General features: G+C 42.9%; 1 protein-coding gene across 3 annotated transcripts in view; it reads right to left on the bottom strand.

Moving 5' to 3' along the window:
- LOC105499175 (egl-9 family hypoxia inducible factor 1) overlaps positions 1–7,613 on the bottom strand; it is a 59,940-nt gene extending 52,327 nt beyond the window's left edge. For all 3 annotated transcript variants that reach the window (XM_011771659.2, XM_011771660.2, XM_071074361.1), the window contains exon 1: positions 6,314–7,613. In XM_011771659.2, the coding sequence (XP_011769961.1) occupies positions 6,314–7,204 (891 nt within the window). In that variant the 5' untranslated portion in view covers positions 7,205–7,613. The remainder of the gene's footprint in view (positions 1–6,313) is intronic.
- Positions 7,614–18,997: the final 11,384 nt, after the last annotated feature.

The raw sequence follows: 18,997 nt of genomic DNA, 5'->3' as shown, positions 1-18,997 counted from the left end.
AAATGGCAGAGGCCCAGTGCGATGGCTCATACCTGTAATCCCAGCACTTTTTTTTTTTTTTTTTTTTTTTTTTTGAGACAGGGTCTTGCTGTTACCCAGGCTGGATGAAGTGCAGTGGTGCAATCACAGTTCAATGCAACCTCTACGTCCCAGGCTCAAGTGGTCTTCCCACCTCAGCCCCTCAAGAAGCTGGGACTACACTCATGTGCCACCATGCCTGATTAATTTTTGTACTGCTTTTCAAGATGGGTTTCACCATGTTGCCCCCCGGTCTGGAACTCCTGGGCTCAAGCAAATCTGCCCACCCTGGCCTCCCAAAGTGCTAAGATTACAGGCAAGAGCCAGCACTTTGGGAGACCAAGGCAGGAGGATCATTTGAGGCCAACAGTTCTAGAACAGCCTGGACAACATAACGAGACCCCATCTCTACAAAAAAAATTAAGAAATTATCCGGGTGTGTTGGCACATGCCTGTAGTCCCAGCTACTATGGAGACTCAAGTGGGAGGACTGCTTGAGCCCAGGAGCTTGAGGCTGCAGTGAGCCATAACTGTACCACTGCACTCCAGCCTGTGCAAGTTAGACCCTGTCCTTTTAAAAAAAAAAGGCATAAAATATGCCAAAATTAGCTAAGTAGAAATATGTCATTGTTATATGAGATACAGCATAAAGTTACAGATATGAATGAACTGAATCAAAGGTCTGTTGATTTTGTCACCAGCTCTATGACGCTGAACAAGTTAATCTCTCTGGGACTTTTTTCTTTTTAAAAAAAATATGTTATTTCTTCTCTTTTTTAAAAAAAATGTGTGAATGCAGGAAAAGTGGTTGGGTAAAAAAATGGGTGATCATTCTAAGATCTTTTTTCTCCAGTTTATGGGAGGGGAATGAGACAGGGAAAGCACAGAACTCTTAAAAGAAAGAATCAGAAATACAGCAAATTTTTAAAATGGAAGAATAGTTAAGAACAGTTCTGCACAGCGCTTTACAATCTAAAAGCTGCTTTACATGAAGCATTATATGTTCACCTCACAACAAGCCTGAGAAGCTAAAAAGACAGGTATCACTGAACACCATTTTATAAACAGAGCAACTGAGGACTCAAGAGATTAAGAAACTGGACTAAGGACACAGAAACCATAGCAGACCCGGAATCCAACCCAGATCTAATGGCAGAACCAAATGCATTATCTTTCTTTCCTTTTTTTTTTTTTTTTTGAGACGGAGTCTCACTCTGTCGCCCGGGCTGGAGTGCAGTGACACAATCTCAGCTCACTGCAACCTCTGCCTCCCGGGTTCAAGCGATTCTCCTACCTCAGCCTCCCAAGTAGCTGGGACTACAGGCTTGCAACACTACACCCAGCTTATTTTTGTATTTTTAGTAGAGACAGGATTTCACCATGTTGGTTGGCCAGGATGGTGTTGATCTCTCCACCTCATGATCCGCCTGCCTCGGCCTCCCAAAAGTGCTGGGGTAACAGGTGTGAGCCACTGCACCCGACCCCTTTCTTTCTTAATAATTTTTTTTTTTTTTTTAAGTAGAGATGAGGTCTTGCCATGTTGCCCAAGCTGGTCTTGAATTCCTGAACTCAAGTTATCTTCCTGCCTCAGCCTCCCAGAGTGTTGGGAATTACAGGCGTGAGTTATCACATCTGGCCCAGAATCCATTATCTTTCAAAGCTAAAATGATCTCTATTATCCCCTCCTCCTCCATGTAATTAAGGCTCTGTGGGCATTTTTGCAGATTATTAGGTAGTAGATAAGAGCTACATACATAAAAAAAAAATAAATAAAAATTTTTTTTTTGAGACAGGGTTTTGTTCTGTCACCTGGGCTCAAGCGATCCTCCCACCTGAGACCACGAGCTCACACCACCATGCCTGGTTAATTTTTTAATTTTTTTTAGAGACAAGGTCTCACCATTTGCCCAAGCTGTTCTTGAACTCCTGGGCTCAAGCGATCCTCCTGCCTCAGCCCCTCAAAATGCTGCGATTTTAGGGGTAAGTCACTAAGCCCAGCCTAAAAAAATCTTTTAACGTAAAATAAAATTCCTTTAGAACTAAAGTAGTTTACATGTAAACTACACATCAACTCACTGTACAAAATGTTTTCGCACATAGTTGATCACAATCTATTAAGACTACCCTCTCAGTCCACATGTCCCTTATAGCTGGCAGAATTACTGCAGTTGTACTATTTTCAGCCTTTCTACATACCGAATAACTCACTTTTAACTTAAATTCTGACATAGTTATAAAATCATTAAACAAGTAACTTCAATTTGTGTATCCTGGATCCCAAGTGTATAAAGAGAATGGCAGAAGTAGATAAAGGTTTAGTTATGTATTTAGGTTTAAATAACATGTTTATTTTCTCACAGTTCTAGAAGCTGAAAGTCTTGAGATCTGGATGCCAGCATGGTCTGGTACTGATGAGGGCTCTCTTCCTGGGTCAGTTTTGTTTTAACATCTAAGAGGATTGTCACCACATCTCTGTTAGTGATAATAAAACAGCAGCATTTTCCTCATCCTATTCTTTGCTCTTAAAAGCCATAATCAGCCAGAGCTGACTAACTACAGTAACAGTGAAAAATCTTAGTAACATAATCTGCTGCTTATTGGTCCTAACCTATTTTATTACTCCTTTTCTTTATGTATGTTTCAATGGAACAGATGAAGTTTTGGATTAAATTCCAAAAATGTTATATATATGATACTAGTATTTCTATTTTAACGGGAAAATGTTTTCCTTCAGAGTGGCTAAGAAACTCCAACAGAAAAGTTCAACATTTTCCCATGATCCTCACTCCTCTGCATTCCTCTTACCCCTGTACCCCCAAGTCAAGGCGCACTACTCTTCACAAAACAGCAGACTATGGTTTCTTTCTACTGGATATCGAGAGTCTTCTTAATGAAAACAAGCATAAGCAAGGATATAGGATCAAAGGGCAGGGTAACAGCAAAAAGGGGAAAATCCCAAAAAGACCAGAGAAAGTGGAAACAGGAGCTTGGTTACATCAGTGGCTACAATTACATTTCTGTTTTTCTCCTGTATTACTTCATTTTTCCCTTGTGGTTCCTTTTTTAAAGTAGCTGCATAAACAGTGGCCAGATAAGAATGTTTGAAGTAGAAATTCAGGGGAAAACAAAGCCTACGCTGAATGGGCCACAGACAATCATGTATCATCTGATTACCACGCCCTGACATGAAGAGCATGCAATATAGATGATGTAAATAAAAAGAACATCGGATTCTTAGTCAGAAAACCTGAATTTAAGTCCTAATATGCTGCAGAATTTCCAACAAGTGAACTTTCCTGAGTCCCACTTTTCTAATCTATAAAAAAAATACAACCACCTGCCTACTGCTGTGAAAGCTGAAATGAGAAAAACACTACACATTTGCTGCATATAACTTTTAAAATCACTATAATGTTACGAAGGATAAAATTCAGAAATCTTCTGCAATCACATAAAAAAACCATATTCTGACATCTCTTAACAGTTATACTGACAGGCGCATAATTCAGGTGGATAAATACAAAAGTGGCTTTTAAGCTGCTATCTGAAATAAACATTGTACACTCACCTAATTTTTACACAGCCCAACCATAGAGTATGATTACTCACATATAAAGCTAGTGCTATTCACCCACTTTCAACAAAATATATGTATCAAACTGCAGTTCCAGCAGGGTGCCAAGTAATCTACATCTCATTTAATGTTCTACGTATAACCAGTGTAGCTAAAAAAGAGCATGGGTTTGATATCTGAATGACGTAAGTTTGAACACCAGCTAGGGTTATGGTAAGTGGTAGACCTTAGCCAAGTCTGAGCTGAAAATCCCTCAAATGTAAATTAGGAGTAAAACGACTCGCTTCATAGAATTAAGATTATTGTGGCCAGGTGAGGTGGCTCAAGTCTGTAACCACAGTACTTTGGCAGGACAAGGCAGGAGGATCACCTGAGCCCAGGAGTTCCAGATCAAATGATCAGCAAGACCCTGACTCTACAAAAAACCTTTTTTTTTTCTCATGTGGCCGAGCATGGTGGTGTGTGCCTACAGTACCAGCTACTCGGAAGCTGAGGTGGCAGGATAGCTTGAGCCTAGGAGGTGGAAGCTGCAGTGGGCCATGCTTATACACCTTGTACTCCAGCTTGGGCGACAAAGGAAGACCCTGTCTCAAAAAAAAAAAAAAAAAAAAATTACTCTGAATGTATCTCTATTGACCCTAATCTGATGCCTAACACACTGTGGTTGCTCAATATACGGTGGGTGGTTATTTGACTGCCTTCTCATTTCCACAAAGCAAACACTCTTGTTTTTTAAGGAATATTTAAATTACACGTTGAAACACTATTACGAAAACTTCTTTAGGCCAAGAAGTATAATGAAAGGAATTCCAGAATATCATTTATAGATCCTGAAGTTGTGTTCCTAAAATTAATATAAGCAGAAGATCTAATCCAAAGAGTTTAAAGGTCATCCCTCCTTCATCCCATCCCTTATTACCTGCTAATATGTACAGTTAGGTGACTTAAAACCCCAACAACTAGAACTCTTGAGGAAGGAGGTAGCTATTTCTAACAGCATCCCTATGAGAAGCATTTGCTGTAAGAGCCAGGCTGTCTGCTGTCTCTTCTCTAAGGACAGGTGAAAGCAGGAAGACAAAAGAGTAAAGAGGTCTCAGCTTAACTTGGAAAGCTAAATTAACTAAGGAAAGCAGATCAAGAACGATTTGGGACATCATCATCTCCAAGAATCCAATTTAAGCTTATGTCCAACGATATACTTTGGTCAGTCTTCATAGCCCTATTCTCTCAAACTAATTTCTTTCCTGCTCTGGAGCTCGGGATTTTATGTTCAGATGTGATCCATGACAACGTTCTTTCTTAAAAATATCAACGCAAATCTAGTGAAAGACCAAGGCTGAGATTTCATCAGATCCCCCTTTCCCTTCCAGTTTAATATTATTCAACTGTTCCTTTTTAAGACTACAAGAAATCAAGACTTGTGCCTTCACCCAGCAATTAAGTGGCAATACGTAAATTAGACTTCACATTGTATTTTTCCCCACATTTTCATGTTTGTAACTTTCTCCCTGCCTATGTTCAGCCTTTCGGGCAGCCTGAGAATCACATGTAATGACTGTCAAAGTAAATGATCTGACGCACACATAAAAAAGAACCACTGGTTAAGAGTCAGCGTGTGTGTACAAACATGCAACTGTGATGCTCTCCCAGGTCAATCTCTCAAAACTCACAAAATCAGACAGAGACTGATGGTGAAGGAGGGCGGCCTGGGAGCAGCTATATACACAGAAAAGATCAAGATCTGAGAAGTAAAATGAAAAAAAGCTGCAAGAGAGTATTAAGGAGGAAAGAGTCTACTGTTTATCATGAGGGAGGAAAGAGCTAGGAATAGACTAGGTAGGAAGTGAAGAATCTGTGGAGGAAAAACCGCAACGGTAAAGAGAAAACAGAAACTCACCAAATTGGGAGGATAAAACGAGCCTCCTGCTCCAATTCCATGTTGTGGTTGTTTTTGTTTGTTTTGTTTTGTTTTTTCCAGGAAGTTACAAAACAGTTTTCAACAGAAGGATTACATTAACAAAGCAAATAAAGGAAACTTATGCTAAAAATGTAGCCTACCTACACTGAGAAGTCTGAAAACGGAAATACTTCTTTCCCCTTTTTGTAAAGGGTTTCAAAACAGTAGGAACAGGGTAAGGGATAAGAGCTATAAGAGGGGGAGGTGAGTAGCCAAGCTCTTCCTGAATATAGACAGTCTTTCGACTAAATGCGTATTTTAAATTTACCTTTTTGTGGTCAGCTGGCAAACTTCACTGCACATAGCGTTTGACTCTCAATCAAAATGTGATGAGTGGTTCAGACACCATAGGAAATTCAAGAGCATATGCAAACACAAGGCACATGCAGAACCAGGACTTGGTTTGGGTGGTACTCTAACACCCCCTCACTGGGTGGCTAAAACGCCACTAAGGTTTGAATTGTGACCAACAGTGAAATGGAAGAAAGAAAATAGCAAAGTTAAAGAGCCTACGTTTAGCCAGAAAACCATGCAATTAGCCGGAGAAGTTTGTGAACGGGCAGTAAGTGGAAAACAGCGGACACAAAGGGGCTAACTAGATAAACAGCCACTACAAATTCTGTCCGTCTTCCTTACGGGGTGCTACACAACGAGTCCTTTCTATACAGAGGAATGCTGCTTCTCAGCCTAGGCGGTTACAGTCGCAGGCAGGGGCTGCCCGCCGAGAAGGGTCTGTCCAGCACAAACCCGCAGCACACACTTACTTTCGTCCGGCCATTGATTTTGTAGCTGCCCAGCTTCCCGTTACAGTGGCGGATCAGGTCGTCCATGCTGCTCATGAGCAGCCCAATGGTTTCGCAGCCGGGCTCCTTGCCCTCGATCCAGGTGATCTTATCGCCTCGGATGTCCTTGGACGAGTCGCTCTTCTGGCTGACCAGCTGCCCGTCCGTGAACTTCCCGGTGTCGTGCAGGGCGCGCACCTCGTCGCCGATCTGCTGTCCGGTCTCCTTGCCGAGGAAGTCGTCCACCACACAGATGCCGTGCTTGTTCATGCACGGCACGATGTACTCGAGCGCCAGCTTCAGCGCCGGCAGGGGCTTCGTCTGCCCGTTGGGCCGCAGGCCGCCGCTGGGGCTCAGCGCATCCCCGGGCGTGTTGCTCGGGGGGTACAGGTTCGCCTTCTCCTGGAACAGCGATGAGCGGGCCGGCGGCTCCTCCTTCCCGGGCTCGGCCTCGGCAGCCACCGCCGAGCCCTGGCCGCCCGGGGCCGCGCGAGACGGCGACGCGGCCGCCGCGGGGTCGGCCGGGGACTTGGCCTTTGCTTTTGCCTTGGCCGCGTCCCCGGAGGCGTTGTCCCGGCGCGCCGCTGCCTTCCTGGGCTCCCGGCCCCCGGCCCTGGGCGGCGGCGCTGCAACCGGCGGCGCGGGGCCGGAGTGCTGGTGCGGGCCCACTCCGGGGCCGAGGGCGCCCTCGCTGCCCTGGCACACGAGCTTGTGCTTCTTCCAGTCCTGACGCTGGTGCTCCTTGCAGCAGTAGAAGGAGCTGCGGCAGCGGCTGCAGCGCAGCAGGTTCTCCATCTTCCCGCACAGCTCGCAGTACTGCCGGTCTCGCTCGCTCGGGCTCGGCCCGCCGGGCCCGCCGCTGTCATTGGCCATGGCGGCGGCGGCGGCGGCGGCAGCGGCGGCGGCGGCGGCGGCCAAGCAAGAGGGGTGGCGGCCGGACGGCCTCGCCCGAGGCTGGGGAGCGGGGAGAGAGATAGGGGCCGTTACTGCGCCATGTACCCGCTACCCTCGCCTCAGGGAGGCCGGTACCCCGCGCCCTCGGCCCGGCCGCTTCCGAGTCCTAGTCTCCGGCGCAGCGCCGGCGGCCGCCTCAGCGCCTCATCGCTGCCGAGGGCTGAGAGAATGCGGCCTGTGCGGCGAATGGCAACCTGGACTCAAGCGCGCGGGCCTGGGGAGCGCAAGACCGGCCCCCTCAGCCGCCGCCGCCGCCGCCTCAGCCTCCCCGGCGGCCCGGCCCAGGCTGTGGAGGAGCGCAGGGCATGCGGGCGCCACTCGCTCTGCGCGCTCTGCACGTACACCACGGCCCCGCGGCGACCCGGGCGGGCGGCGCGCAAGGGCGGAGGGGGCGGAGGGAGGGCCGGGGGGGAGGGCCGAGGGGCGGGGGCCGCCTGCGCTCCTCCGCACTCGGTGGGGCCGGGCCTCGGCCTCCGAGCTGGGTCGCCGGCACTGCCTCCGCCCAGGGCGGGACTGGGACGCGAGAGGCCGGTGCGCTACCTCAGCCTGCAGCGGCCTCCTTGGGGACGCCGAAGCGCAGGCCCGCGAGCTGCGGAAAGGCGTGGGGCAGCGCGGCAGCGCCTACACCTGCTGGGGGAGGGCGCCAGCCGCAAGCGGGTAGCGGAGCGGCGGCGGCGGCGTCGTAATCATGGCTGCTCTTCCTCGAGGCAGGCGCGGGGTGTGCGGGGCGCGCTCCAGTAAGGGTTGCAAGGTGGCTGTTGCTATCCTCATTTTGCAGAGGAGGAAACGGAAATTCAGAGAAGTAAAGTAACTTGTCCAAGGTCACGCAGAACTGGGACTGAATCCAGGAATCAGGCTCTCAGATTCCAAGGCTTTTTCCATTACACCATACAGTCTCTATTTCAAGAAGCCCTGAAATGGTTAAGAACAAAGTAAGTATTACTGTGGTGTTAATCCAATCTCTTGCGCCCCGTTTCAACCTAATTTAAAGGTAATGAAATTTGAGGGTTTTAAAAAAATTAAAAACTCATTAAAACCTTTGAAATCCCGGTGACTTCAAAACTCCATGAAGAAATTTTGGGCTACCAAATTACATGAGGTAATCAATGCTCATTCCAATATCCAATTTAAACTGATGGAATTATTCCTGAAGAGTGAATTTTGGTGGTAAATGAGCAGTACTACATTAACAACTCTCACATTTATTTTTAATAGAATCTGTGCTGCGCGGATGAATACAATTCTTTGTTTTATAGAGCATAAAAACCTTACCAGAAATAAGCCAAAGATGTTTCTTTCTGCTGCTATTTATCTTAAGAATTAAAAGGCCTGTGATTTAGAGTTTAACAATCTTTATCGAACACTCTGGAAAATGCGGTGCTAGGCTTGTGTACCCCTTGAGTATACTGTAACTTTAGTCCTTGAAATGTAACCTTCCCAACTTACGAAAGCTGCAATATATATTTCAAAAGCAGGATATGAGGAATTATTGTGAACCACATTGTAGAAGTTTAAAAAGAGGCTTGAATCCAAAAATATAAAACCTCTTCATCAAATATACAGAATTTAAAACTGTTAAAAAATTCTGCTGCATCCGTTAATGGCATTCTGGGGATCCAATCAAGTGAAAGAGGATGATAATTCCGATTAGCTTGTCCTTTGGGAAACTGAGATTAAATCTACTCACATCTTCAAATTTCAAACCGAACTAAAAATCCAAGTTTCTGTAAATAATTTAGACCTGGACCTGTCTTATGTGTATCCTACTTTCCCAGAGCTTTATTAAATATAGTGAAATGTCATTGTTGCAGACATTACTAATTAGGCTGTTCAACAAATGTATTGAGAGTATACCATGTGCTAGACTATCCTTGACAAACAAATGAATTCGTCATACTACACTCAGAGACACACAGTCCAGTGCAGGAGACAGATATGTAAACAAGGACAATCCAGAGTTCAGAGTTTCCTAAAAGAGGGATGAATAGGATGGAATGGGAACACAGAAAAAGGAATTGCTAGCTCTGCCGTTTGCACTAATAAAATACAAGCAAATTCAGAAATTCTTAAAATGTAAAGGAGTTATCTCATGGCTTATGAAAATAAGCTTTTAAAAGATTTTTCATACACATAAATTAGTAAAGTGTAATTTAAATACAAGTAGAGTCTAATACTTCTTAGGCTTCCTTTTACTGTAGTAATTATAAATGATGCTTAATTATTCACAAGAGCAGGAACTTTACTAGGAGGACTCATTCCACAAACACTTGATTCTTCCAACAATTTCTTTTAAATTTACTATTTCAGTCTATGGTGTGTCCACAAATTATTTACCTCTCTATATGCTCTAGTAATACATTTTCATTGAAGTTTACTTAAAAGAATAGATTCCCTATAGCAAAACCTTTATTAGCTTTCTTGTTCCAATTAAGTATACAAAATCACAAATTGAACATGTATATCCTAAATATACTTAATCCATCAAATAGAACACTTGCAACATTTTAATGAATAGAACAGGCAAATATAAAATACTGATTTCAAATAGTTCCAAAGATCCTTGATTTCAGGATTTTCACCTATTCAGGCTTAATAATCTGAACTAATTGCAAGTTAGTGAGTTTTCACCACACCATATGCTGGTGAACAATCTTGTCACCAACAAGATTCTGGAACTCCAGTAGCATTGTCGCAGCCACCACTTACTCAGATGTTGTAGAGAGACTTCAAAATGTCATGCAAGTATTTAATTTATTTATTTACTTATTTAAACTTTAACGGAAGGCAGCACAAAGGAATTTATCTTATAAACACATGTGGTGCTTGCTATTATGTGCCCAATCTGTGTTCTAAGCATTTTAAAAATATTAACTAATTTAATCATCATACAATGCTATGTAATGGGTACTATTATTCTACCAGTTTTACAGAAGGTGAAACAGAGAGTGAGGCAATGAATGTCCTTCCCAATCCTTAATATATGATTAGGAGCACTAGGTGGGTTAACTAATACTCTGGGGCAGACAAAGGCTTGTGTCTCTCAAAGCCAGAAATTATTACAAATGTTTTTTCTGCCCCTAACCTAATCAAGAGCTACTGTTCTAGAAACTGAAGAATGAATTAAAGAGTGCTTTCCTCTCCATATCATACCAAGTTAGACAAAAGCTAATTGTCCACCTATTTGGCTTCCCTTTGCTCTTCTGGCAGTATTAAGCTATAAAGAAGTAACCACTGTGAACTGACAAGAATTAAAAGAGGCAAAGCTTATGTTAACTACAAGAACAGAGTTGAAGGAGGAAATGAATTTAGAAACGACTGTGTTGACTCTTGAGGAAAGCCCAGTGAACAAGTATCTGCCTTCCAAGGAGTAGCCCCATTTCTCCTTTAAAAATGTTTTTAAAAACACAACAGAGTATCTTTTCTGCTCAAGAAATCAAATATCTGATTGTTAACTAATGACCTCTTGTTTCCCCATCTGTGACAATCTTGTTTTAATAGGTTACAGAGAACAGAAAAATCACAAGTATAGCATAGGCATTCCACCAAGATAAACAGGAAGACGATCTTTGAGTTCTGGGAAAAGCAACTCAAAAATCTGAGCCATTTTCTAACTATAGTATTAGGACACACACAAGTAGGTGTCATTGGAAAACAGCACCTGCTTGCCTCTGTACTGGGGGTTCTGCCAGATGCACACGTGAGCTATGTGCTTCTCCTTGTACATAGAGACAGCTGTACCTTCCACCAAAGTTGTTCCCTTATGAAAACAAAATAATTAAATAGATTTTCTATATATTGGGGAGATTTATCAGTCATCAAACTTTATCAGTTTATGATTTAAAAATTACCACCAATCCTGTTAAAATTGATCATCTCAGAAATATAACAAACATGTATAATCCTCTCTCATTATAGTGAATTTTTTAAATGAATGCTCAAAAACCTGGGATACTAAATAATGTGTTGATCTAATTTTTTTTCCTAACAAACATTACCTTAATGTTGAACCAACTTTTGGCATAGTCACAATCAGTAACTTATACCAACCAACCCAGGTTGGAGAAAGCTAGATAATTTTTCCTAAAACATTTTCTTATGGGAAAAGTTAAACATATGCAAAAAGAGAGGTAATCGTATAATCAGCCTCAGCCCTAGTAAGTTCAACAGTTTTCAGCTTCAACAATTATCAACATTTGTTGACAGACAGTTCTTCCCTACCCTCCTCCCTACTATGTCCCCCACTTTTTTTGCTAAAGTATTATAAAGCATATCCCAACTTCAATATGCACAACTGTTAAGAACTTTCAAAAATCGTATCCACCATGCCATTATCACACAAAATTAAGAAAAATCTCAATACTATCCATCACCCCCCAAGTATTAAATTTTTTCCGATTATATCAAAGATTCTGTTTACAGTTGCTTTATTCAAGATCCTAACAAGTCCATACATTGTACTTAGTTGTTTCTTCCCCCACCCCACCCCACCTAATATCATCACAAATTGTCATATTTCTTAAGTCCCTTTTACTCAATTTTACCAGCACCTCACCCTTCATACCATAGGTTTATTGTAGAAACCAGGCCATTTGTACTACCGAATGTCCCATATTCTAGATTTAGCTGATTACTTCCTTGTGATATTACTCCTATTTCTGCAAATAGGTAGTCAGATCTAGGATTTTTATTAGATTGAGGTTCTATATTTTAGGTAAGCATACTTCGTGGTAGTTGCTGTGTACTTCCTCTTACATCACATCATGAGGCACATATGGCTGATAGTTCCGTTTTATGGTGAAATATTCCTCATGGGTTGAGATGGTGTCAACCTGATTCCTACATTACATTTTTCATCAACCATCACCTGATTATTTTAGCATCCATTAATTGTGACTCAATCCAGTATTTCATTAGAGGTTGCAAAATAATGAATTTCTAATTCTAACATTCCTCCTAGATTTATTAGCTGGAATTCTACCATAACATTTTTCATTAACTCTTTGGTTATCCTGAAATATAGTTTGAAGATAAAAGATAGGGTCCACATTTGTTTCTTTTCATTTATCCATTTTCAAAATAATGAGTTAGTACCCTAGCAACTTCTAATGATCTTTTTAAAAAAATTATCGTAAATATATGTATTTTTCACATAATTGAAGTGCATTAATCTTTTTGATGCTCAAATTGTCCCACTTTTGGCCAGTGAGAAATTATTTGAGTTGGTTCCTATGTATTGTAGATGTGGTCACATTAATCTTTGATAGTTTTCTTGCTTTCTGGCACAAAATGGCCCAAACTTATTTTGTACATTTCCTGCCCCTGACATGGAATCAGTCATTCCTCCAAAGAGCCTCAGTTCCTTTAAGTAGGAAATGGCAGTCAGAAACCATAATCAGGAGTACTCATTGCCACTGGGCATTACTTCTAAGTCTTTCTAATAGAGCTGGGAAATCGATAATTTTTTCAAGAGAAAAAAATCTTGAATTCATACTGATACTTCCAATTCAAATTTAAGATTACAGAGTTTCAACTTAGTTTCTTTGATTTTATATTTGTAATTTTTTTTTCTTAGGTTGAGAAGCATTTATCCAAAATGCTTGGAACCAGACGTGTTTCTGATATTTTCAGATTTTGGAATATTTGCACATACATAAAGCAATATCTTGGGGATGCGACCCAAATCTAAACACAGAATTCATTTATGTTTCATATACACCTTACACACAAAACCTGAAGGTAATTTTATTCAATATTTTCAATAATTTTGCACATGAAGCCGTTTTGCCTGTGTTTTTATTACAACCCATCACATGAGGTTAGAGGTAGAATCTTCCACTTGAGATGTCATGTTGACCTCAAAAAGATCCAGATTTTGGAGCATTTTGGATTTTGAATTTCCGGATTAGGGATGCTCAACCTGTACTGAACATTTTGTTTCCTAATGACATTTACATAATTACTTATCTGCTATATTCTAAAAAATAATTACAATAGTTTCACGATACAATACCAATGTTACTACTACCAACAAGACTAATTACTGAATGCAGTTTAATATTTTATTGCATTCTTTTTGTCTACATAATATATCCAATTAAGAATGGATGGTCAAAATATTGTGTTTTTAAGTCATCTAATTCTTTTCCCTGTGTATTAGTCCATTTTCACTGTGCAATAAAGAAACTACCCACTTTAGGAGGCCGAGGCAGGCAGATCACCTGAGGTCAGGAGTTCAAGACCAGCTTGACCAACATAGTGAAACCCCATCTCTACTAAAAATACAAAAATTAGCTGGGCGTGGTGGTGGGTGCCTGTAATCCCAACTACTCGGGAGGCTGAGGCAGGAGAATTGCTTGAACCCAGGAGGCGGAGGTTGCAGTAAGCCAAGATCATGCCACTGCACTCCAGCCTGGGTGACAGAGCAAGATTCCATCTCAAAAATAAATAAATAAATAAAAATTAAAAAGACAGAAACTACGTGAGACTGGGCAACTTATAAACAAAAGAGGTTTAACTGACTCACAGTTCCATATGGTTAGGGAGGCCTCAGGGAACTTACAATCATGGTGGAAGGCAAAGGGGAAGCAAGGCACATCTTACATGGCGGATGGAGGTGGGAGGAACTGCCAAACAGTTTTAAACCATCAGATCTCATGAGAACTCGCTATCACTAGAACTGCATGGGGGAAACTGCCCCCATGGTCCAGTCACCTCCCACCAGGCTCTTGACACATGGGGATTACAATTCAAGATGAGATTTGGATAGGGACACAGAGGCATACCACATCATTCCACCCCTGGCCTTTCTCAAATCTCGTGTCTTTTTCACATTTCAAAACCAATCATGCCTTCCCAACAGTCCCCCAAAGTCTTAACTCATCCCAGCATTAACTCAAAAGTGGGAGTACAAAGTCTGAGACAGCAAGTCCCTTCTGCCTATGAGCCTGTAAAATCAAAAGCAAGTAGTTACTTCCAAGATATAATGGGGGTACAGGCATTGGGTAAATGTTCCTGTTCCAAATGGTAGAAATTGGCCAAAACAAAGGGGCTCCACAGGCACCATGCAAGTCCAAAACCCAGCAGGGCACTCGTTAAATCTTAAAGCTGCAAAATAATCTCCTTTGACTCCATGTCTCACATCCAGGGCACAGTGATGCAAGGGGTTGGCTCCCAAGTCCTTGGGCAATTCTGCCCCTGTGGTTCCACAGGGTACAGCCCCTAGAACTGCTTTCTCAGGCTGGCATTGAGTGCCTGCAGCTTCTCCATGGATCTGGAGGATAGTGACTCTTTTTTTTTGAGATCTGGAGGATAGTGACTCTTTTTTTTTGAGATGGAGTCTCGCTCTATCGCCCAGGCAATGACGTGATCTCGGCTCACTGCAACCTTTACCTCCCAGGTTCAAACAATTCTCCCTGCCTCAGCGTCTAGAGTAGCTGGGATTACAGGTGCCCACCACCATGCCCAGCAAATTTTTCTATTTTTAGTAGAGCTGTGGTTTTGCCATGTTGGCCAGGCTGGTCTGAAACTCCTGACCTCAGGTGATCTGCTCACCTCAGCCTCCTGAAGTGCTGGGAATACAGGCATGAGCCACTGCAGCAGGCCAGTCCTCTTACAGCTCCAATAGGCAGTGCCCCAGCGGGAACTCTGTGGGAACTACAACCTCACATTTCCACTCCGTGTTGTCCTAGTAGAAGTTCTCCATGAGGGCTCTGCCCCTGCAGCAGACTTCTGCTAGATATCCATGCATTTCCATACATTCTCTGAAACCTAGGTAGAGGCTTCCAAAGCTCAGTGCTTGTCTTCTGCATATGCACAAGCCCAGCACCATGTGGAAGCCACCAAGGCTTGGGGCTTGCACCTTCTGAAGCAATGGCCCAAGCTGTACCTTGTCCCCTTTTAGCCACAGCTGGAGCTGGAGCAGCTGGGATGCCGGGCACCATGTCCTAAGGCTGCACAGAGAAGCAGGGCCCTGGACCCCACCCAGGAAACCATTTTTCCCTCCTAGGTCTCCAGGCCTGTAATGGGAGGGACTGCCTTGAAGGTCTCTAAAATGCTCTGGAGACATTTTCCCCATTGTCTTGGCTATTAACATTTGGCTTCTCTTTGCAAATTTCTGCATCTGAAGGCTTGAATTTCTCCCCAGAAAATGAGTTTCTTTTCTAAGGCATGGTCATGTTGCAAGTTTTCCAAACTTTTATGCTCTACTTCCCTTTTAAACATAAGTTCCAATTTCAGATAATCTTTTTGTGAATGCAGATGACTGCATGCTTTCAGAAAAAGCCAGTTCATATCTTGAACACCTTGCTGCTTAGACATTTCTTCCACCAGATACCCTAAATCATCTCTCTCAAGTTCAAAGTTCCACAGATCCTCTTGGGCAGGGGCAAATGCCACCAGTCTCTTTGCTAAAGCCTAGCAAGAGTGACCTTTGCTCCACCTCCCCATAAATTCCTCATCAATAACTTCTACATAAGTATTTAATGGTTATCAAAGGAGGCAAGTTATGGTTTCTGTATTTAGTCATGAATAGACTATTTTTAAGCTTTTGTCACTGGTAGTGGGTCGTGACTGCAAGTTGTCCAGGTTCTCGGCGTTTTGAACAAAGAATTGGACAAAATGCCCAGCAAAGCAAAGAATGAAGCAACAAAAGAATGCAGGGGTTTATTGAAAACAAAAGTACACTCCACACTGTGGAAGAGGACCCAAGCAGCAGCTTGAGGGCCCCGATACAGAATCTTCTTGGGTTCAAATGCCCCCTAGAAGTTTCGCATTGGTTACTTCATGGTCACTTCATGTAAATGAAGTGGTGGCCCGCAATCAGTCTGATTGGTCGCAGAAAGCAGCCAACCAGTGGCTGAAGTGAAGTAACAAAGGTCACACTCCTGTGCAAACATCTGATTGGTTGCAATCAGAGGTTAGGGTGAAGTTACAAAGTTGCCAGTGAAGACTCTACCTGCAATCAGTCTGATTTGTTACAGGCAGCCAATTTCCCATCTGCCAGGCAGAAAAGGTCCTTTTGTTATTTAGGCGCGGAAAGTTTTGCGTTTCCTTTCAATTTAGTTCTAGAAAGTCGGTGTGAAACCACCTTAGATTTTTTGCCTCCAGGTACTCTTCTCCTGCCTCACTTTTATTTTGAAAGAATCACAAAGTTCCAGAAAATTTGCGAGAATAATAAAGAGAACTTCTCTATATCCCTTAAGTTTATTAATTTAAACCTGTTTTATCATTCCCTCTACATATATATATCTTATCTATATCCATATTATTGTTTTTTTTCTGAACCATTTCAGAGTAGGTTGCATGCATCATGCCCCTTTATGCCCTAATATTTAAGTATCTATTTGCAAGGATAGACAAGCAAGTAAAAATAATTTTTAAAAACCACTTAGAGGCTGGGCGTGGTGTCTCACGCCTGTAATCCCAGCACTTTGGCAGGCCAAGGCGGGTGGATCACGAGGTCAGGAGATGGAGACCATGGTGAAACCCCATCTGTACTAAAAATACAAAAAATTAGCTAGGCACGGTGGCGGGTGCTTGTAGTCCCAGCTACTCAGGAGGCTTAGGCAGGAGAATGATGTGAACCTAGGAGGCGGAGCTTGCAGTGAGCCGAGATTGCACCACTGCACTCCAGCCTGGGCAACAGAGCAAGGCTCCGTCTCAAAAAAACAAAAAACAAACAAACAAAAAACCACTTAGAATCATACATTCAAAAACAATACTTACCTGATGAAAGTCTCCTCCCAGGCCGGGCACGATGGCTTACACCTGTAATCCCAGCAATTTGGGAGGCCAAGGCGGGAAGATCACTTGAAGTCAGGAGTTTGAGACCAGCCTGGCCAACATGGTGAAACCCTATCTCCACTAAAAGTACAAAAATTAGCCTGGTGGTGATGCATCCCTGTAATCCCAGCTACTTGGGAGGCTGAGGTAGGAGGATCACTTGAAACTGGGAGGTGGAGGTTGCAGGGAGCCTAGATGGCACCATTGCACTCCAGCCTGGGTGACATAAGGAGACTCCGTCTCAAAAAGAAAAAAAAAAAGAAAAAAGAAAAAAATGGATCAGGCAGAATGTGATGGAAATGGAAAACAGGCATCCACACAGAATACAATATACATATAATTGAAGTCTCTGAAGAAGATAAATGAAACAATGGAAAAAATCCACGCAACATGCAAAGCTTTTTAAAGCTTTAAAAAAAGATATAACTCCCTACCAGAATAAATCCAGCCCTCTTTAAGGAAAGACAACAAAATCTGGCACTCAACAAAAAAAATTGACAATTTTCAACATCCAATTAAATATTACTAAACATGCACAGAGGAAGAAAAATGTGATCCATAAGCAAAGAAAAATTGGTTCACTTGCAACAGACCAGAAAGTATGGAATTAGTAGATAAATCCTCTAAAATATCTTTTTTTTTTGAGATGGAGTCTTGCTCTGTCACCCAAGGTGGAGTGCAGTGGCACGATCTCGGCTCACCGCAACCTCTGTCTCCGGGTTCAAGTGATTCTCCTGCCTCAGCCTCTCCAGTAGCTGGGATTACAGGCGTCTGCCACCACACCCAGCTAATTTTTTTGTATGTTTAGTAGAGACGGGGTTTCACCGTGTTCGCCAGGCCGGTCTTGAACTCCTGACCTCAAGTGATTGCCTGCCTTGGCCTCCCAAAGTGTTGGGATTACAGGTGTGAGCCACTGTGCCTGGCCTAAAATACCTTTTATGAATATGCTCAAGGACGTAAAGGAAAAGGTAGGTACAATGAGTTGAGAAATGTAAGATATAAAAAGAAAAAGCCAAATGGAAATTTCAGAGCTGAAAAAGACAGTATCTGAAATGAAACATTTCACTGCATAGAATTATTAGCACGTTAAACATTATAAAAGTAAAGATCATGAACCTGAATATATAACAATAGAAATGCTTTTAGGGCCAGGCGCGGGAGCTCATACCTCTAATCCCAGCACTTTGAGGGGCTGAGGCAAGCAGATTGCTTGAGCCCAGGAGTTTGAGAACAGTCTAGGCAACACGGTGAATCCCCATCTCTACAAAAAGTACAAAAAATGCTGAGTATGGGCCGGACACAGTGGCTCATGCCTGTAACCCCAGCACTTTGGGAGGCTGAGGTGGGTGGATCCCCTGAGGTCAGGAGTTTGTGACCAGCCTTACCAACATAGAGAAACCTGGTCTCTACTAAAAACACAAAATTAGCCTGACGTGGTGGTACATGCCTGTAATCTCAGCTACTTGGGAGGCTGAGGCAGGAGAAACGCTTGAACCCGGGAGGCGGAGGTTGCAGTAAGCTGAGATCGTGCCATTGCACTCCAGCCTGGGCAACAAAAGTGAAGCTCTGTCTCAAAAAAATAATAATAATAAATAAAAAAGAAAAATGCCAAGCATGGTGGTGCACACCTGTAGTACCACCTACCTGGGGGGCTGAGATGGGAGGATTGTCTGAGTCCAGGAGGTCAAGGCTGTAGTGAGCTGTGATCATGCCACTGCACTCCAGCCTGGGAGACAGAGTGAGATTCTGTCTCAAAAAATAAATCAAATCAAATAAAAAATACTTTTTTAAAAAAGCTTTCAAGCGGAAGCATTCAAGGGGGAAAAAGACTGAAAAGAAAAAAAGTGACCTGTGGGACAGTACCAAGTTGTTTAATATATTTGTAATTGGAATTATCAGTATAAACTGATGATTTCCTAGCTACCTCTGTCA

This window comes from Macaca nemestrina, chromosome 1, assembly GCF_043159975.1.
Source record: "Macaca nemestrina isolate mMacNem1 chromosome 1, mMacNem.hap1, whole genome shotgun sequence".
NCBI lineage: Eukaryota > Metazoa > Chordata > Mammalia > Primates > Cercopithecidae > Macaca > Macaca nemestrina.
This window is presented reverse-complemented; position numbering and strand designations above follow the sequence as displayed.